General features: G+C 32.1%; 4 protein-coding genes across 4 annotated transcripts; 2 read left to right on the forward strand and 2 right to left on the reverse strand.

Annotated features, from left to right (window-relative positions):
- The first annotated feature begins 1938 nt into the window (after positions 1 to 1938).
- LOC103573440 (nucleoredoxin) lies at positions 1939 to 15281 on the forward strand. The gene is made up of 7 exons (XM_008552532.2): positions 1939 to 2607; positions 11054 to 11323; positions 12052 to 12152; positions 14197 to 14392; positions 14567 to 14657; positions 14726 to 14868; positions 14929 to 15281. Exons 1-7 carry the CDS (start codon positions 2068 to 2070, stop codon positions 15163 to 15165), a joined length of 1578 nt encoding a protein of 525 aa, XP_008550754.1. The 5' UTR covers positions 1939 to 2067; the 3' UTR covers positions 15166 to 15281.
- A 174-nt stretch (positions 15282 to 15455) lies between these two features.
- LOC103573441 (cell division control protein 45 homolog) lies at positions 15456 to 18160 on the reverse strand. The gene is made up of 5 exons (XM_053740635.1): positions 17952 to 18160; positions 17566 to 17718; positions 17188 to 17397; positions 15907 to 17119; positions 15456 to 15822 (listed from the first exon to the last, which is right to left on the reverse strand). Exons 1-5 carry the CDS (start codon positions 18000 to 18002, stop codon positions 15758 to 15760), a joined length of 1692 nt encoding a protein of 563 aa, XP_053596610.1. The 5' UTR covers positions 18003 to 18160; the 3' UTR covers positions 15456 to 15757.
- A 312-nt stretch (positions 18161 to 18472) lies between these two features.
- LOC103573443 (probable 18S rRNA (guanine-N(7))-methyltransferase) lies at positions 18473 to 19695 on the forward strand. Its single transcript, XM_008552536.3, has 4 exons — positions 18473 to 18618; positions 18694 to 18731; positions 18801 to 18979; positions 19047 to 19695. The coding sequence occupies exons 1-4, from the start codon at positions 18580 to 18582 to the stop codon at positions 19619 to 19621; spliced, it is 831 nt and encodes a 276-aa protein (XP_008550758.1). The 5' UTR covers positions 18473 to 18579; the 3' UTR covers positions 19622 to 19695.
- Positions 19665 to 20762, reverse strand: LOC103573442 (39S ribosomal protein L46, mitochondrial). Its single transcript, XM_008552535.2, has 3 exons — positions 20620 to 20762; positions 20078 to 20547; positions 19665 to 20017 (listed from the first exon to the last, which is right to left on the reverse strand). The coding sequence occupies exons 1-3, from the start codon at positions 20666 to 20668 to the stop codon at positions 19736 to 19738; spliced, it is 801 nt and encodes a 266-aa protein (XP_008550757.1). The 5' UTR covers positions 20669 to 20762; the 3' UTR covers positions 19665 to 19735.
- Positions 20763 to 20869: the final 107 nt, after the last annotated feature.

A 20869-nucleotide genomic window follows, 5' to 3' on the forward strand; every position in this document is an offset into this window, starting at 1 on the left:
ACCTCTACATCCAGGACATCCAGGGCATCAACTCTCATTATAGTTAATAGTAAATAGTAATTTACTAACTACAGAGTACAGTTTGTTGTATATATATGCAAAACTACACCCGCTGTTCTATTGTATTGTATTGAGATTGGATAGTGTTGCGTAATATGTACATCTATATACAATGTACATGTAGTTTGAGAATTGAATCTATATATAGATCTTGGAAATAGAGGCTTCTCGTGTAGTCCAGTGTAGTCTATTTGCCACGTAACGCCATGTGTGTTATTGAGGAGTTAGAGGGAAAGGGTCACACAATTCGATCATCCGTTTCAGTCCGTTTGGTCATTAGGGGGTGATTAAACTTCCGCCCTTTGCGTATTCACTATACCGTTATATTACTCCCAATATCGTATTTTCAGTGAGAACAAGAATTTAAATAAAAGAGAACAAGAATTATCACCAGGAAATCGATCGCTGGCTAATTTTAAATTAAAGAAAATTATTATCCGAGTTTATGGATTGAAAATAAAACTCAATTGTCTAAAATTTAATAAAAAAAAAAAAAAAAAAAAAAAAAAAAAAAAAATGAAAAGTTTATAAAAGTAATAAAATTTAGTAAATACCCTCGGAAATTTAGTTTAAGTAATTGGCCAGCTGTGACCCCCTAAGACACTTTATGGTTACGAGTGTTTTGCCGCATAGACACACAAAGTCACCATCACCCACCAATTATATTCACATTGTCTGGTTTTATAGTTTAGCTGTACAATTGTCCAGAGTAAACAACTTTCTATTTAGATATTTAAATTTATCACACAATAAACAATGGAATTGTTATTTTTATTATTTAACGATTTAAAAAATGAAAAAAATAATAGAGTTACGTAGCGCAGTGTTTTAAATTATTCATAACTACCCACTGGTGTGTGACTCACAGATATATTTACTCAGGCGTCTGGTATATAAAATAAAAAAAAAAAAAAAAAAAAAAAAAAAAAATTACATTTAGCAGGAGACCTCGCAAGAGTTCTCAACACATCTGTCGACACCGCACGTGGACAAAGTTTAAGTATAAGTCTAAGTTACTTTTTCCAAGACATATCATCCCAGGCCATAAGTATGTGTACTCTGAATATGTAATTTTATATTGAAATAACGTTTACAGTACAGGCACTTTTATTTTTATAGAATACACATATATATACTATCTAAATCAAAATTCAACGGCTCAATGGATATATATTTATACAAGAAACCTGACTACCGCGTAACTTATCAACATCTGCTCACTTTTTACTCTGTTTGTTGTCCATAAATTGCTCTCCAGGGATATTACAATTGACTTATCTTTTTTCCTTATCACCACATCATATCAGATGTTCAAAATTACATTTAATTTTTTAATATGGAAAAGGAAAATAAAAAAAAAAGTATTAACTCGAACGAACAAAGTGACAGTAAATTTTTTATCAGGCAAGCAGCAGAACTCGAGATAAATATTTAAAAATTTAATTTTCCCAACTAGTTTAAGCTTTGAAATTTATAAAAAAAAAAAAAAAATTACAACAATAACAATAATAATAAATAAAATAAAAGGAGTTATCTTGGGCTTTGGTATAAGATAAATCCGTAATGATCGTTGGTGTATGAATGTGTGCGTGTCGAATTCACATCATCACCGTTAAAAAATCACGCTTAGTTTCCTGGGTGTGTGACTGTGTATATGTGAATAGCATTTCGCCCCCGCGTATAACACTCTCTTTACTCATACATCCAACTACTCGGAGAATGTATAGAAGTGAGAGAGACAGAAACAGGGACTGGGACTGTAACACGGGATAAGGATAAGGATAGAAATGGAAGCATAGTATGTACGTTTGTATGGTTTGTACCTACGTACAAGTATCAGAGCAGACACGAGGGAGCAGACGCCGGTTTCCCCGGTGCGTCAGTGCCGTCAGTAGTCAGTAAGGCCAGTAAAGGCAAGTAAAGGCAGTAAAGCGCGCCGCCTCGTGCCGTCAACATCAGAATTATTAGTTTTATTAAAAATATATCGATAGATAACAAACGCGTGCAATGGCCGCGTGTGAAACATCCCTCGTCACATCATCCACTTCAGGTGTCATTAAAAATAAAAATTCAAGCTCTGGTACTCCGAATTACAGTGGGAGTACTGGGGACAATGGAAAATCAATTACCTGGCAACAAAGACTTTTTGGTAAACAAGTACACCGTTGTAATGAAATAAATCCAGATAATAATAAATTTGATTGTATTGATGTTAGCGCATTTGTTGATGATTCTGATGGTAGTTCAATGTGTGAAATAATTGGTGTTTACTTCAGTTTTATAAATTCAAGTGCCACGTGTGATGAATTTACTAAACAATTGACTGAATTATATGCAAATGTTAATTCAGTAGCAGCTTCAAATGGTGATCATTCTGCTGAAAATAACAAATTAAATTCACCATTTGGACGTAAAAAAAAATTTGAAGTTGTCCATATTGTTTTGTGGAGCAATGTCACTGATGTACTTGACTTTGATGAGAGTTTTAATAATCATGTACAAGATTTGCCGTGGCTTGTTGTGCCTAATCAAGACTACGAGAGAAAGGTAATTTATTGAATTATAAATATAAATAAATATATAAAAGCTTTTTATTCATTTTGATATCTGTATATCTGTTCATAACATTTTTTTTAATTTCCACGAACTGAATTAAATGAATAGCTTATAAAATAAATATATAAACTCAAAGAGAATATTCAATACAAAACCAAGTGGAATAAAAGAGACAGAGGGTTGATACTGTACTCAATCATAAGTTATTCATCACTATAATTAGCGTATCTCTCAATTTTTTCTTTTTACTCCTTTTTTTAACGATATTCTAAAGAGAAATAAAATGAAAGCGCTAATCAATTTGTCTAAAGAATTTATTATTTGGTGTACAATAATAAAAGCTTTTTAAAAGTCTGTCAAAAAAATATATTTTTTAAATATTTAATTATTTACTGCCATGACTTTAGATAATTATTTTTATCGCTCTAGTGAATTTACTATTAATTAAATGCTATTGATTTTTCATTATAATATATTTTATTTTTAAAAAATATTAATTACTAGTGGAGATTATTTATTGTCAATAAAGAATAATCTGAGAGCTTAATTTATTTTCCATAGATTTAAAATCCAAGCTAGCAACAGTAAAACACAATATCTATTTTTTCCCTTAATTGGTAGCCCGAGTGTTTTCAGATTTTTTTTCTACTTACCCTGTTTTCTTTTTCTTTTTTTTTTTTTTTTTTATCCCGCGAGCATTATATATATATATATATATAATGGCAGCTGATGCTAACATTTTTTAATTGGACTCCAGATGACTGAGCAACCTCGAAGCGACGCCTCAATACTCTTATCGATTATTTATTAAATGTTATTGTTAAAATTAACGACCAAGAAAAATCCTGTACACACTCGATAATAATCCAGCACGATATTTTAGATGTAAGCATTGGATTGTAGGGAGATTAAGATGACTGCGTCAAAGTCTTGTTATAATAAAGGAAAAAAAAAATTTATTTTAAGAAAAAAAATAGCAAAAGAAAGTAATTGAAGAGAGAGGTGAAGATGTAAAATGAGATCAAGAAGAGACTTAAGTGTAAAAGTGAAAAGTATGGATTCAGATGATTTACACAAAGACTACTGCTGGTACTGGTACTGGTACTGGTACTGATACTGGTACTCGGCATGGTGGTGATGCTCTGAAGGCTTTGTTATTGTACTTCAAAGTGAAGCCATCGACCTCATTGCACGTTCCGGGTTAAAAGGTTATTTCTTTTTAGTTTTATTAAAACCAATGAATAAAAAAAAGTTTAGCTTCTAGATCGGTGGTATCTTTTTCGAACAACAGCAACACCCGAGAAAAATTTATCCGAGTAAATGAATTCTCAGGTAGAAACAGGATTCACTACAAGTCCTTGCGGGAACGCCAAGAAGCTGAATTTACGTTGATAAAAAAGATAAGTCTACAAACTGAAGAATACGGAAAAGAAGAAGAAGACAACAAAATAAAATAAATAAAAAAGTAGAAAAAGATTGTGTGAAGCGGAGCACGAGATTTTGACAATAGGGACGAACGATGAAATGCTAACGTAAAAATGTGTTGATATTGTGATTCTCTTCCGGTGATGTGTAAAATATTTAAAAAGAAATGTGAAAGTAGCTGCGACTGCAGCTGCTGGAGTGACAAGGGATGAAACTTTTTGAAGGATAAAAAGAAAAAATAAAAATATTCAGAGTACAATAGAAATTGTGACGGAAGTCTTGACAAGATTTGCAAATCTATAGTGATAAAGGGATAAAAAAAAAAAAAAAAAAAAGGAAAAAATGCCTACTCGCATTTTTATTCATAAAAATAATATCGATCGAGTAAAACTAATTTTTTACTTGAGTAATAATACAAATTACTTGGAGCTATTAAAATAAGCAAACCAAATTAAACAAAGCCCTCTTGGAAATTATAGTAAAACAGTATTAGGTAATGTAATGTGCTCGGGTCGTTGGGTCGTAGGGTTGTCGGGTTTTAGCTTAACCGCATTACAACCTTAACGTTACTGCATTTCCCTGAATAAATAAACATTACCAAACTTTTCTACAAGACTTTTATCACTGTGGGACTGTTTGTAGCACAAAAACCAAACTATTTTCCCCATTTCTTTTTGTACAAAGTATTATTTAAATTTTCTTTCAACAATTGTAAAAAATTTTTAATGAGAGCTCAGAGAATAATTTACGGCAGTTTTGTTGTTATCAGTTCTTGAAAAGATGAATTTTTCTTTTGTATTTGCTCCTCATTCCCAACTCTTGATATCGGCGATTTATTTTTTGTTTCGCTCTCAACTCTTTTATACTTTAACTTTTGTTGTTCTTAACTGAATCGTTGAAGCAATGACAGGTTGTTTTTCAGCTACTTGACTATATTCGTTACAAAATAGTTAAACATGCTATATAATTGAACAGTACATTAGCATACTACAGTTATACATCCGAGAGTAAAAAATATAAGTAATTTTTCCGATCTTCCCTGATCATCCCTCGATCAACGTGCCATCGTAAGTCAACAATTTGTTCCAGATTTTTTACTGAAATATTTCTATATTTAATTTAAATTATCTGCTTTTTTTTTTTTTTATTATTGCAAATGATAATCATGGAAGTACGACTACTGGAAGATAAATACAGTCGTCTTATAGATAAACATTTTTTAGCTCATCTGAATTGACGACCCACATTTTCATAAAATGCTTTTAATTCATCCAACGAATAGTTCAGCTCAGCAAAATGTCACAGAATAGAAAAAAAATAAGACCAAGACGTGAAGGAAAAAGAGCATCGTAAAAAAATAAACGTTTTTTTATTCAAACGGTCTTTATCTCGACCAACGATTGCATCGCTTTTTTTCTTCCGAGAAATAGGAAAAAAATCCAATCTCACGATTTTGGTGAGCACGAAATTAAAAGTAAAATTAACGAAATTTATAAAGAAAAATAAAATTTCTATTCAAGTGTGATGAAAATAAAAAATAAAAAATGTGTCAAGTTAATCCCTTGCTAGGTGTAAAGAGCAAGAAAATGTTAATAGCAGCTTATTCGTAGAGACGGTGAGTTGTTCAGGATCTCAAGAGAGCAGTAGAAACTAAGGAGAAGGACAATGAAATAGGACGAAAAAAAAAAAAAAAAAAAAATAGAAATAGAAAAAGTAGGAGTAGTTGATAGAGCTGAGAGAAGTACTGTTGGAAATAGAAGAACTAGTGTGATAAGGGGATGTACAAGTGACTGCTGGAGGTTGTAGTAGAAAGTTCTGAGTAGTAGAGTCATCGTCGTCATGGTCGTCGTCGTTGCCGTCGTAGTAGTCGAGGGGGCGAAAAGGACACCAGGGAAATAGTGCAGACGAGTGGAAAACTGGCAAGGACGAGAGTATCGACCGCATACTCAATCTATATATACATATATATGTGTGTGCATGTCGGAGTGAAATGTAAAAAAAGGACTAACAATGAGAGTGAGAGTCAGTAAGAGTAGTTGACGACCCACGGGGTTGTTTATTCAACTCTACTTTTCCATTCTCTCTCTTTCTCTCTGAGATCCCCAGGGACTCGGTACGCGAGTCGTGTTTTTGTTTTTTAAATTCAGGTACGCCATTTATCACAAACTCCCGAACAGAATTTATTATAAATAATTATTTCCAACATCCATCCAAAATAATTTCAATTCTTCATTAGAAATTTTTTTATTATTTTCAAAATGAATATTTTTTAAGGTGAACAAAAAAATAGCTGAATTTTTATTTTTATGAATGTATATTATATTGAATAAATGATAGAATATGTGTCTGCTGCGTGTGCAAAGTTGTAGTATAGTATAACATGAAAAATTATTCAATGTGAGCCATCAAGCAGGAATGTAATAGAGAGATAGGGAATATTGCAGAGAAAGATAGTAAAAAGTAAAATAGTAGTGGAATAAAATGAGAAGAAAATGATTTGAGTGTATATTGGCCTGTTCATAGACGTGTACAGGTAAAGTTTGTACATATCATATACGATTTTCTGTTACTCTGAATTAAACTACCAGGAGGCATGTTTCTGCATATAATACATTTGGAACATAGACATCACACGTGGTAGTAGTTGTTGTTGGTGGTGGTGGTGGTGGTAGTAGTAGTGGTGATAGTAGACGAAGAACCCCTTGTAGATACGTATATTTAACCGTACGGCTGGCGATGCATTGCTATGGGGGTTGGTTGTGTAACAGAGCACCCTTCTAGCAGTCGGGCGTGAGAGAAAACGTCGAGCAGAAACAGGGAAAAAGCACCACACCAGTAGTAGTAGTAGCAGCAGCCGCCGCCTCGCAAACTCAACTCTGCTTAAGAGAATAAGAGAATAAGAGAATATAAATGTATAGACAGTACAGCAGGTTCGTGGGTTTTCTCAGCAGTAGCATGAACCGAGATTCGAGACTACAACGTTGAGTTTCTATACTACTTGCTCACACAATCTTACACATCTTTTCTTATATTTGTTTGACAAGATTTACTTTTTATATCAAAGAGCATACGAAATATCTTATGGTTTCATGCGATGCCACTTTTTTTTCCAGACTTTTTTTTACTATGACTCTGAAAAAATATTGATACTAAAATAATAAATTCAGACTAAATAAAATTATTAAATAAATTAGATTGTTTGAGTTTTTTTGCTTTGAAAGAAAAATATTTTACAAAAAAATACACTTGAGAGTAAGTGAACTCGATGTAAGCCTAGGTATTATAAGTAGACTGTAAGAATTCGTTCTCAGAGCTAGCACTTTTAGACTATTTTATAGAGTGCTACTGTCAATGCCACTCGGAGTTTTTTTTTAATCTTATTCATACAAATATATGTCTAGGATATTGATCACGTCATGAAAAGTGATCTTGTGAAAATAAAAAGATAATTTTCTATAGTTTCAGAGGTGCTTTGGGCAACAAGCTCTCCAACTACCACGTATACTTAATAAATCAAATTAAAAAAAGGATATCCAAATGATTGATTGATCGATAAAAATAAGTGGTGTCAGCAATCTTTAATCAACTAATAAAATTTAATAGCTAGCAGTCAAAATATTTTTTTTGTTTTTTTGATAAAAAATTTTATTGCGTTGATAGATATTAAATTTATATTTCCGCTATAATTTTTTGCATCCAATAAGTATTGATTTTTTTTATTATCGAATTTAGGTGAATGTTATTACGTGAAGCTCATTCCAATGTCCAATTTAATTTCCGTATCCAAGTAAGCTTGCAAGTGGTATAACAGCAACCAAGCTTGAGACTAACAAGCCCTATCTGCCAGCAAAACCTGAGTAATACGATGATGGTGTTTGAAACCCTCGGTAAAATCGACTGATATCTAAAGCATCAGGGGCCAGTTACCCGAACCCCTTGAGGATAAAGTTTCACCAGACTAGCATCTCATCATCATATATACATATATACATATATATAATCTTCTGTATACCTTATTATAGTTTACAATTTAATATTCTCATGCAAACTACTTGGCATTTTTTTTTTTTTAATTCTTCTCGTAATTTGAGTTAGCCCTAAGTCAATGACTCGTGCTCAGTGTACTCATTTTGTTAAAGTAAAAAATAAAAAAAAAAAATCGATCTTACAATTAGTGATAATTGTTTTGGAGTCTCATTGTCAGGAGTACGATTAAAAAAATTGTAATTGCAGTTGAAAGTAAAAAAACTTTTAGTGAAATTATAATATTTTTGACAGTGGAGATATTTTTGGCTGTGTGAAGGTATTTCGGCAGTAGTCACGAAGGGCTGAAATGGGTGAATAGAGAATGCAGACAACAATGTTAACGGATACCAGTGGATGAGAATAGAGACAAGTGAGTGAGTAAGGGAGGAAGAAGGAGGAACGACCCTAGTTGAATATGAGAGCTAGAGAATTGGTACGCGAGGACATAATGTCTGGGTCAATACACAATGCGACCGATGTCAGAGCACCAATATAATGATAAATTGCTTCCAAGTCACCGCTGTATTCTGTTTTCGTGTACTTGATTTATGTAATAAGCCATTGATAAGCTCGAGATATTTTATTTATTTTATGATAAGTTAAAAAATGATTATTAAAAGTGATGCACTTATGATAATTACAATGCTTGTACATCCCACTTATAAAAGTAATAAAGACATAGTTATTTAATGTCGCATACTTTATTAAAGCTGGGATGTATACTCCTGTAGGAGCCCCAAGGCTACAATTCACCACTAGGATTTTTCTTGACTGCTTGCCGGTGGTACTATTTTCATGCTTCCGTAAAATATTTTCCACCTTGGGGGACATACTTAGGATTATTCATGAAATATTGCTTGGTGCTTTTTTCCTTCCTCTCCTTCCTTATTCCTTTTCCTATTTTCCTCTTCATATATATCATCCCTTATTTTTAAAATTCGTATAATTTATTATACATGTGTAAAACATATAAATAATGTTTATTTATATTATAAAAAATAGTAAAATAAATTAAAGTATAATTTAGTGAGCTTGAAGCTCGAGGCTCTAGTACTTGAGTTATCGAGTCAATTCTCGAATTGCTTTAACTTTAGTAGCATCGATAAGTTCTAGGACCCAAGAATTGGATTAACTCGAGGCGGATGAGTTTAGCCTCGCAAACTTTCGAAATACGTGAACGGTTTACGTCAACATTCGATTTGGGTTCTGGAATGGAATCAACTGTGGAATCCGTGTCCATATGTATATATGGTAGTAGTCACTCTAATACAGTTATCGGTACATATACATATACATATACATATACATATACATATACATATACATATAGGGGAGAATCTCGTCAACGTTAGCGGGGTTATGTGTCCCTCAGGGGCATATCACTCTCATCCCTGAAATTCCCTTGCTTTGTCCATTACCATGCCAAACCGTTCAATATATTCAAGTACACGTGAAACTTCGATACCCATTTTAGCCAATTTATTTTTGCATTTTTTAAAATTTTATTTAAAAAAAAAAATGTTTAATTAATTTTTTACACATTCATAGTTTTTCCCAATGGCTATTGTTAAATAACGCATACAATAAAATTAAGCGGACAATATAATAGTGGGTTAGAATAAAAACTCTTTGGAATTTATATTTAATACTATTTTGGAACAATAATCGTGAACAGACAACAGGAGAATGCAATTTAAAATACATACTGCGTCATGTAGTTTCTCTCACCTCCATTATATTGTATTCATATATATATATATATATATATATATCCTTTGGTTTTATCGACTTGAATATTGTGCGACACATTTTGAATTTCTATTCCACGTAATTCTTTTTAAATACCAATATGCAGCTATTTTAAATTCACGCTCTTGAATTTTAAAATTTAAAAATAGTCAATCTACGGTTTCAATTAAAGTTAATAAAAATAATTTTGTCCGTGTTTCAATTTTAATTATTTGATTTTAAAGTGAGAATAAAAATGCTCTGGGCGTAAAAAAAATAAATTGAAAAAAATAAATAGAAAAAAAAAATTGCAATCTTGATTTTTAACAACCGAGGACTCCAATCTGTTGGCACCCATCGCTCATTTTATCATCCCGTCTCTTTTTATCTTCGTTTACTTTTACTCATACCCACTAAACATCACATCCCCTTCTTTATTACTACTGTAACACATATAAATATATATGTGTATCTGTATTTGTGGTGAAAAAAAGTATTTCACTGACCTTTGAATACTCTCACTAAAAAGTTGGTTGTTGATTTTTTATCATTCCTTTTTTAGCTTTCACGCGGCTTTTACCATTTTCTTTTACATTTGTCTTTATATTCTTTCTTTTTCTTATTTATACATATATATATATATATATATATATATATAACTCTGAGAAAGCTTTATTTTTATTCTTTCCAAGCGACGTTATCGCTAAGGTTTTCATTTGTACGCGTATACCATACGGAATAACACCTCAGGTTGTCGAGAAAAATAAACCCAGACGAGCTGGATAAATACATATATATAAAATAAAATTTCTTATATATTTAAATTTTAAAAATTGATATTATATTGAAACCACTAATGGGTATCCATGCATCCAAGTAACATGGGATAGGCGAGTGCACTTGAGGGTTTAACTTTTTTTAATATCGTTGATACGAGGCGTCGATGCTTGCTATTGCTTGGATGAGGGTTGCCTTTGACGCTGAATCGAGATGACAAGTTGAGAGAAAGAGAAAACACACACATTTTGAGTATACATACCTGATAAAAGATATTTTTTATATTTTTTATATTTCTGACATAGTGTTGTTATTTAATTGATAGTTATAAAGTTGTTTGCATTAGTTTGTAAGCAATTACTTGGAATCCCATTAAAAAGTCTAGTATACTTGTAACTAAAATTATAAATTCTCAACTTTCTTGACTTTATTTTTAAAATTAAAATCATTGAAACTAAAAAATTAAAAAAATATATTTCAGACAAGACTTACCAGAAGATACCGGATTAAATCGGGAGTACCGACGCTGATACTTTTGGAAGGAGCCAGTGGATCAGTGGTGACACGAGGTGGCGTCGAACGTGTCACTGAAGATCCAAGTGGCGCAAACTTTCCCTGGAGACCTCCTCATCCCAAGGCAACCCTCGAGGATGGTCCACTGCTAGCTTGTGGGGCGAGAGACACCAAAGAACCGATGCTCCATGAAGAGCTCAGGCACTGCATCAAGGGTGTATACTTCAGTGCACACTGGGTAAAAAAAATATATTTCCTGTAATCATATTTTAAAAAATATAAATAATAAATTATACAAAACCACAAGTTGAATTGCTGGGTAAAAGCCGATAAAATTCAGAGATAAAAAAATAAAATAAAATAGAAGGAAAAGTAGGATAAAGCGGTTGTTGGAAAGGCCAACGAAATATTTATACGACCACTCGATTTAGCGTTCACTTTACTTCTATTCCACGGTACGGGTCCTTTCCTTCCTTCCTTCCTCTCTTTGCTCTTTTTACATACATTCATGCACATACATATGTGTATATACGCACACAACTTTTATCTTTTAAACTTGACTCGATATGCAGAGGATTTACTACATCAGCTAGCAAGGGCACCACAACTTCTCAAAGTTAAATCCTACTACTCTCATGGCAACGCCGTCAACCATCAGTACAGAGAAACAAAGAGAGAGATAGTATTACTGCTGGAGAAAACGATTTATTATGCTCTAAAATGTATATATATATATGTGTAAGCAGACTATGAGGAGGCTGTTGGAAACTCAAGGATTTATTATTAATGCCACTTCAACGTTTGAGTAGATCTGAATATAACGGGAAGCTATCAATGAGTAATGAGTTCGTTAATGCCAAAATTTATTATTATTATTATTTTATTGTTATACATTTAATTATCTGTTCTATCGATATCTATACATTTAATAATAATAATAATAATAATGATTATGTATTATTACAGTGCCCACCATGCAGAGCTTTTACACCACAATTAGTGGATACATATCAACGAATAAGAGAACGAGGACACCATTTTGAAGTTATTTTCGTCAGTTCAGATAGGTGAGATTGTAAGATTTATTTTATATATTTATTAAACTTTTTTTTTTATTTGTTAATGGACTAAATATAAATATATGAGAGGTATCCAATGATATCGTATCCTACTTTACACAATAACCCTCGTATCGAGCTTTGTCGTGTATCCTCCACTTCATTGGATAGAATCGATCCTATAAAGGGGACGAAGTAGCAGCAGCAGTAGCAGCAGAAAACGGAAAGTGAGGGCTGATGGTGGTGGCGTAGCATCGGGCACGGTGCTTTTCGACTGAAATTAGTTGAGAAGAGTAGAGAAGAGAAAAGAACATTATCCAGATAATAGCAGTAGCAGTAGAACCGAGAAAAATACTGACTGCTGCTGCTCAGAGGGTAAAAGCACCACCAAGAGGATAGGACCCCAACCTTCATGTATACAATCAAACCCTAGAATATCTTTAGCGAATGGCACGCGGGGAATTGCTGATTATACTGGGGGTTCATTTTTACGACCGCCAAGAAATACGTCCTCGTATTTAGGATATCAAGAAATGGAAACCTTCGTTCCGTCTTTTCTTATATATATATATATATTTTTTTTTTTTTCGTACCCTCTTGTATAAAAATGAAATAAAATAAAAAGCACTTGAAATATTAAGAAAATAAATTTCAAAAATAATTTAAGTTTTAGTTTGAGTTTTATTTATTTATTAAGCCAAGTGTAATTTTAAAACGGTATCAAATGAAAGTTGAATAAGCGTTATGCGAAAACCCACAAACGCCCGCCGTAAGCGCCGAGAGTTTTTAACCATTAACCTCCGAACTTTATCATCCTCTTGCTAGATGTTACAGCTAACATCAGACATCAGCATTGGCGCTTATACCTTACTTAGTTCTTTTTTGCCGCTCGTCGCTACTTTACTACTTTGCTATCCAGACTCTTTTTTCTTTTTTTTTATTTTTCTAAAGCTCACATCGGATGCAATTCGCGGGAGTTTATCATGAAGAAGCCCAATCCCTTTGTCCATCAAGCTTTTCCAAAATAAAAGAACCAGTCTGATGATACGGTTTTTTCAGCGCTTACTTTTAAACTCTTTTAAACTTTTGCAAACATTTAGATTGACGTGTTTAAGATGTTTTAAAATTATCATCAACAGCTAAAACCTTTAACAAAATAATTATAATTAAGTATCAAGGGACTTTGTTGGCACGGGTGGGTTTTATGTTAAATCGATTCAGTATCCGGACATAAAACTCAATGAGTAGGGTGTAGACAGTACAGTGCTATACAGTTAAAGCCCAGGCACAGGCCCAGGCCCCAGCTAAGGGAAGCTGAGAAATATCAAACGCCAAGAGAAAATCGAACTAAACCTGGTGATAAAACTTACTTACTCTGACGCCTATTCGTGTGTTATCTGCGTTATCATTGGCCACATTTTTATGCTTATACCCTGTCGTGACTTTAAATAGTATACAATGTATGAAAGTTAATTTTTTCTCTATACTGGTCATAGATCTTGTTATTAATTATTCTGAGCTGATATTACATTATCATCTAGATCTAAATCTAGAAAGAACCCTCGTTATAAAGTTACCAGTCAGTAAGGGTGAGTTGTGACGTAGTCTAGTCGATCAATTGCCCGTTACTTAAAAACGCCCAATAATTTATTAGCTTATTAAAATATTTATCAATCTGAAGGGTCTAATTAGATTTTTTGTTAAAGCCCTCAAGGGCTAAACTCAAACTTTTATTTAAAAATAATATTATATAATTTAAGTTTCCGTGTTATATAGTAATATCATTTTATTCACTGGAGGGAAAGTTATAAATTAGTTTGAACTTGGGTAGTTGCCTTTAGTACAACTAAAACACAACTACTAGGCACGTGTTGGCTGGTAATAAATTATAAACTACATTGTCCATTAAATTTTATTTTTATGAAATTTAAATTTAAATAAATGGTTGGTTTAAATTCACACGTTGGTAAAGTTCTCGGATAATAATAATAACAATAAAAATAGTAGTATGAATTTATTTGTACATGGAATGTATTGGATGGTTGAATTTCAGGAGTGAAGAATCTTATAACGTACATATTGAATCAATGCCGTGGTTGAGGATACCATTTACCCATGAGGAACGGAGAAAAAAGTTGGCAATAGCTCTTGACGTACAAGCTATTCCTACACTTGTCATTCTTGATCCTCGGGACAATATCATCACTCTTGAGGGTCGGGCTGAACTTCTCGAAGATCCTGAGGGGCTGGTAAATGTCTTTTTCTATAAAAAACTACATTCTTTACTTTTATTCCCGCCTCTCACACTCTCAATCTCTCTTTTATATTTTTTATTCATTTATTTCTTTTCATATATATATATATAATACCACTACGATATTTATTCCATATCCGAGTAATTTTATTTATTTACTTATTATCAGAACTTTCCATGGACCACCAGACTGGTTAATATATTGACAGAAAAATATGCTACCTCTCTACACGATGCCCCAGCAATTATTTTATTTGTCGGTAAGTTTATTTACTTAATTATTAATTTATATTTTATATAATATTAATAAATAATATTTATTTTAAAGCTTCGGAGGGTGAAGATTGTGAAATACAATTTGGTGAGAGTGTACTTTTGCCTGCTGCGGAAACTTACAGAAGAGATAGACCAGACTACGACCCTAATTATGATGATCCTGATGACACTCTACAATTTTACATCGCTCTAGATGTAAGTTTATTATAAAAATAGTATAATTATTTATTTTTTTATAATTTTTAAAATTATTAGTGTGAAACATCAGACATTTTACGGGAATTCGTTGGACTGGATGATGCGGTGCCATTGCTGACGGCGATTGATATACCACGGGGAGTCTACGCGGTAATGGAAGACGGTGCCGAGATCACAGTCGACTCCGTCCAGCAATTTGTCGACGGATTTAGAAATAACAAATTACCAATAAATAAAATTGCCGCTTCACAAAAGTCCGTCAAGGATGAAAAAATATTATCATCATTATCATAAATAAAAAATCTTTTTATCAGCAAAATTTTTTAATAATATAAATTTTAAATAAATCGGCTGTATAAAACGTAATTGCTTATAATATTTAATAAATATATATGTGTATGATAGATTAGTGGAGAATTATGAATCAGTATTTAATAAATAATAACAATAATAAATCTAGATCAATCAAACGATATTTTATTTCTACACTTAATGTGTTGTCATACTGAAGAAATTTAAAAAAAAAAAAAAAATGATATCAGTACACATACATCTTAACCAAGCCTATTTACAAAAGTATTTAATTTTGTTTGATTTTATTTAAATTAATATTATTATTACTATTTGTTTTACAGATTAATAAAATAAAAATGATAGAATTAGAGCTTCATACAATATTCGTCGAGTTATTAAAAATATGAAAAGTTAATTATTTACATTCTTAAAAAAATTACCGTTAGCTAATTTATTAATTTTATTAATTGTTGGTCGAAAATATTAAAAGCTACGTAAATTTTTAAGTTTGTTGATTGTTTTAAATAATGCTATGCGATAAATTAAATATAATATTATTAAAAATACATTTATAATTGATTTGATGTAGTAGTTAGGTGAGAAGAGCAGCCAGTGCGTCAAAGAACTTGGGACGTTCTTCGATTTTCAGTCTTAATACTGAAATTATTTATCATTTATTTTATTAATTAATAAATAAATATTTAAATAAGGTAAATAAATAAAAATAATAAAAATACTTACTTGTTGTATCAAAATAATCCGATTCAACATGAGCATTAGTGTTTTTAGCCGCCTGTTCAAAAGCCTTGCCGAACAAACTTCGTGGTTGATCCTCACAAACAGGCGGCACACCAACTAAAATACAAGTACCCTCGTCAGCATTAAAAGTTGCTGAAGCAAGAAGCGGCAAAACCCGTGTATGTCTTTTAGATGTTTCCACGTACGCTTTTAATGTAAACTGGGCAAGCATAAGCAGTGGATGTGGATGAGCAAATAATCTACTATCGAGTGTGCCCTCCGGTATAGTTACGTACAGGAATGAGCCAGCATTCATTACTTGTTTCATTTCTAATATACCTTGAGCTGTTTTAAATATATTACTCAGCATCAATTTGGCCTTCTCGATACCCCGTTGGAGTATATGCTTTTTTTTTAACGATAAACAATCAAGTGCGTCGAGAAAACAGTGCTGGGGTGAACGATCTTTCGTCGATGACTCCAGTAACGCCAACATCGCGTACACAATATCTGATGCGCAATATTTAAATGTGTAGCCAGACTGTAAGGTAAAACTAGCACCAACAATGCTGTCTACGTTGTACTTTGATGCCAGACGTTCAACCATTTGTCGAAATTCCAACCGCAGATTTAAATCCATCGCCGTGAATCGTTGTTTAGATTGATCTAAAGGTAATCCCATTTCAGCAAGCAGTCCACGTAGACGCTGATCTCCGCGTATTGACCAAAGACGTAGAGACACTGCAGTTGTCATCGAGTGCCTCAAACTTGCCTCTACAGTCCAGTGACGATAAAGTGCCAATTGTATATCTTTGTCATAGGTTACTTTGGCTGCGCTGTGCTGCTGCTGTTCAGCATCAACACCCTGACGATGGCTTAATCGCGAAACGTGACCTTGCAATCGCCCAATTTCTAATACACTCTCACTTGATTCTATTTTATTAAGAATAGATTGCTCGGAAGAACCAACAATAGCCCACCAAACCATATTCAGACTGTCTTTAGACATCTTCCATGCCATTTCAAATAGTATTACTGCACTAGACTTACTGTAATAGCTATACTGCATGTAATTGAATAAAACAGTGTCACGTTTTTCTTCCCACTCACGACGTGCACGACGTTTCAGAAGATCTTCTTCGTTCAAACGACGACGCTTTGACTGACGTGACTCCATTTCATCACCGGAATTTTCTTCCTCTTCCTCTTCATCAGACTGAAAATTTTTAATTAAAAAAAAAAAAAAAAACAATATAATTAAGAAAAAATAATAATTATAACTACCGAATCTTCACGAAATATTTCATCATATTCAGGAATCTCTTCATCATCATTTGGTTTACCAAGAATACGTATCTGTCCCTCTGAATAGACATTACACAAATCATAAGGCCGATGACTGTCAATTATAAAAAATGTTATATCTTCTGGTGGCTCTAATATCTCAACTATATCAATTGTACCGCCACAATTAATCATAACGACATATTTAATCTGTAAAAATAATAAAAAATTAATTAATTTATTCAGTATAATAAAGTTGACCTAGTACTCTTGAAATAAATTCGATTATAAATTCATTAAGTACATATTTGTTTAACATATTTATTTAAATGATTGTAGTAATTGAAATATAGTCAATTGATATAATAATTATGTTACCTCTTGAGCATTATCTTCGTAAGCTTTAATCAGGTCTTGGAGTCCTTGTACTGGTGCAAGAGTGTACACGATGTTGTCATTTTTAAATAATTGTTGTAGAATTTTGCAAGCACAAATAGCATCAATGTCAAAATTAACAAGCAACAAACATCTCTGGTAACATGAACAATAACACATTTGTTACTTAATAAATAAATAATTATTGCTATATTTAAATATAGAGGATTTTTGTAATTATTATTAGTGATTAAATAATAAGTGATTAATGAATAAAAATCAAGGTCAATTAATTGATAAAAGAGTGGATGATGTTAACCTTGATTGTTGGGTTAAGTGGTGAGATAGTTGCTAGTCTTAATAATATATTTAGCATAAATAATACTCACCTTTCCTTGTACTATGCTGTAGAAATCATTTTTAAGATCTTCCACAAACATTATGCCTTTATTTACGTCATTTAAAATTATTTAACTCATACAGAGTTTGTTTAATAAATGCCGTTTAAACAATCAGAACGATGTACATATTCCATGTATGTCTTTCTCCTTTTCGTTTTCGTTACTTGGCTTTTCACTTTTCGGTTATACGCTAACGGTTGCCGCGAAAATATTTATTCAAATATCAGCCGCCTGTTGGCGCTACTTGACAAGGGAGACCTGCTGCCGCTAAAATTCAATTTATCAGACCAGTTTCTATAAATTCAATTCAAATTAACCTCTATAATAATTATTTATCTTTACTTTTTTGGTTTTAATAATCAACTCATACATTACTTAATATTTTTTTTTATACTTAATTATAATATACTGAGCTAGATATGAAAAATTAATTTTTTAAGTAATTTTTTGGCAACTGCACAAGCGCCATCTTTATTATTCTATGAATAACTGATATTTGTATTTTATTTTTGTGATCATAAATATTAACCTCAAATAAACACGTGAGTGCTATATTATTGTTTTAAATCAAAATTGTTATCAATTTTTTGTTTGATAAAATAATAAATAAATAAGTATGGCAAGAAGACCTGAGCACTTGGCACCTCCAGAAGTGGTAAATTTTTAAATATTTTTTATCAGCTCCATTATGTTAAATTACTAATTTATATTATTTTTTTAATTTAAACAGTTTTACAATGAATCTGAAGCGAGAAAATACACATCCAAGTAAGTTTTATTGTTTAATTATATATATTTTATATATATATATATATATTTAATAAAATAATTTTTTAGCTCACGAATGATGGAAATTCAAGAAAAAATGACTGAAAGAGCTCTTGAGTTGCTCATGTTGCCAGAAGATGAAACTTGTTATCTTCTAGACATTGGTTGTGGCTCAGGACTGAGTGGTTCTGTTTTAACAGACAACGGCCATGAATGGGTTGGTGTTGATATATCTTCAGCAATGTTAGGTAATTATCATCATTTTAATTATTTAAGTAATTGATTGATATTACTGATGTTTTATTATTATATCAGATGTTGCCAGAGAACGTGAAGTAGAAGGTGATTTAATTTTGAATGACATTGGACAAGGATTGCCTTTCAAAGCTGGTACTTTTGACGGCGCTATCAGTATATCTGCGCTCCAGTGGCTCTGTAATGCTGACAAAAAGTCTCATAATCCTGTCAAGAGGCTCCTCAAGTTCTTCACATCGCTCTTTGCGTGTTTGTCACGATCAGCAAGAGCAGTCTTTCAATTTTATCCTGAAAACAGCAACCAAGTCGAGCTGGTGACAACACAGGCAACCAAAGCCGGTTTTTTTGGTGGTGTCGTCGTCGATTACCCCAACAGTACCAAAGCTAAAAAATTCTTTCTCGTTCTTATGACCGGAGGCAACATGCCCATGCCAAAGGCTCTTGGTGATGAGTCAAAGTCAACACATGCTGGAAAACACGTCTCCAAACGTGAAACTATTAAGGGAAAATCCGTTAAAGGATCAAGTAACTGGATTTTGGAGAAAAAGGAACGAAGACGAAGGCAGGGTAAAGAGACGCGTGAAGATACCAAGTATACTGGAAGAAGACGTAGTGGTTTTAATTGGAGGAAGTAATAATTTATTGTAAAAAAAAAAACACGATTTTTATACATATATATATAATTTAATAAAAATTTATTGAAATACTAGGATCCTTATTTATTTACAGTATGCTCTAATTTTTATTTTTTATGCTGTTTGCTCGGGAATAAGGAATTTAGAAACACTTTTATAAATTGGATTTGGTAAATTATCTTTTAATTCACTTCTATCGAGCCATTGGTACTCCAAAGTATCAGGTAAGTTGCCGTTTATGTACTTGCCAAGATAATAAAATATCTTAGCGCCTCGTGAACCATTACCACGTACTGCTTTTGGATAAATGTATTTATAAAACCCAAAAGGTGCATTTCCATAAATCTGTACGGTCAAATTTTCCCCGCACGTTTTTCGTAAAATTCTTTCAGCAGCCTACATATTTATTTAAATTAGTATTTAAGAAAAAAAAATAATCATTTAACGTAAAATTACCTGTCTCATATTTTCTCCTTCTTCCCTGACTCCCTGAGGAGGCAGCCAAAAATTATCTTTACCAATTTTTTGTTGGACACACAGAAGCAAAACCTTATCGAGTTTTCTCTCCAACGAAGTTGTTATATTTTTTAAATCTGCCTCAGTGACACGCGGAGCAAATTTAAATTCCTTTAATTCAGCCTCACCTTGATCTTCAATGTCCCCAGGACGATCAACACTTACAGCATCTGAATCAATTTCAATTAAACCTTTTTTCAGCTGCTCGTTTAGCCTTATTTCATTTTCTACTTTTAACTCATGATCTGATTTCATGCTGTTCTCGTCTTCAATCTCGTTTAACAAACTCTGAAAATTCTCTTCCATTTCACTCTTGGGTGGTGTTATTATTGGATGTCTTTCAATACAAATAGCACTCAATAAATCCCATTTTTCATTAGTAGCTGTGCTCATTTTATATTTGAGCATATCTACAATTATTCAAAATTCAAATAAAAATTTAGCAATACTTAATTTTCTGACTTACAACTTACAGTACTTACTTGATAATAAAGTATTTGATTTACAAAATTTAAATGATTGCTTCAACATTTTTAAAAAATAATAATAACTACTATTTATTATTATTAAATCAAAGTTAGTTGAGAAATTGAGGTTGTGTTTTGTGTATGCATACTATTATTTGTAAAATTCAATTGTTATCAATTGATGATAAATTATTATTTTATTTCATGTAATTGTATTTCACAGACAATAGATGGCAATTAAAAAACTTTTTTTTTTATCTCTAGT

Source organism: Microplitis demolitor, chromosome 7 (genome assembly GCF_026212275.2).
Source record: "Microplitis demolitor isolate Queensland-Clemson2020A chromosome 7, iyMicDemo2.1a, whole genome shotgun sequence".
NCBI lineage: Eukaryota > Metazoa > Arthropoda > Insecta > Hymenoptera > Braconidae > Microplitis > Microplitis demolitor.

What these genes read in the sequence shown, in the direction of transcription:
- LOC103573440 (XM_008552532.2), top strand. Translation starts at nt 2,068, where the DNA reads ATGGCCGCGTGTGAAACATCCCTCGTCACATCATCCACTTCAGGTGTC. An exon ending in ATTTTCGTCAGTTCAGATAG is followed by an intron (nt 12,153 to 14,196) that starts GTGAGATTGTAA and finishes GTTGAATTTCAG; the next exon opens with GAGTGAAGAATCTTATAACG. An exon ending in AGCAATTATTTTATTTGTCG is followed by an intron (nt 14,658 to 14,725) that starts GTAAGTTTATTT and finishes TTTATTTTAAAG; the next exon opens with CTTCGGAGGGTGAAGATTGT.
- LOC103573441 (XM_053740635.1), bottom strand. Translation starts at nt 18,002, where the DNA reads ATGTTTGTGGAAGATCTTAAAAATGATTTCTACAGCATAGTACAAGGA. An exon ending in ACGAAGATAATGCTCAAGAG is followed by an intron (nt 17,398 to 17,565) that starts GTAACATAATTA and finishes TTATTTTTACAG; the next exon opens with ATTAAATATGTCGTTATGAT. An exon ending in AAATATTTCGTGAAGATTCG is followed by an intron (nt 17,120 to 17,187) that starts GTAGTTATAATT and finishes AAAAATTTTCAG; the next exon opens with TCTGATGAAGAGGAAGAGGA.
- LOC103573443 (XM_008552536.3), top strand. Translation starts at nt 18,580, where the DNA reads ATGGCAAGAAGACCTGAGCACTTGGCACCTCCAGAAGTG. An exon ending in GCGAGAAAATACACATCCAA is followed by an intron (nt 18,732 to 18,800) that starts GTAAGTTTTATT and finishes ATAATTTTTTAG; the next exon opens with CTCACGAATGATGGAAATTC. An exon ending in TATATCTTCAGCAATGTTAG is followed by an intron (nt 18,980 to 19,046) that starts GTAATTATCATC and finishes TTATTATATCAG; the next exon opens with ATGTTGCCAGAGAACGTGAA.
- LOC103573442 (XM_008552535.2), bottom strand. Translation starts at nt 20,668, where the DNA reads ATGTTGAAGCAATCATTTAAATTTTGTAAATCAAATACTTTATTATCA. An exon ending in ATCAAATACTTTATTATCAA is followed by an intron (nt 20,548 to 20,619) that starts GTAAGTACTGTA and finishes GAATAATTGTAG; the next exon opens with ATATGCTCAAATATAAAATG. An exon ending in AAGGAGAAAATATGAGACAG is followed by an intron (nt 20,018 to 20,077) that starts GTAATTTTACGT and finishes ATAAATATGTAG; the next exon opens with GCTGCTGAAAGAATTTTACG.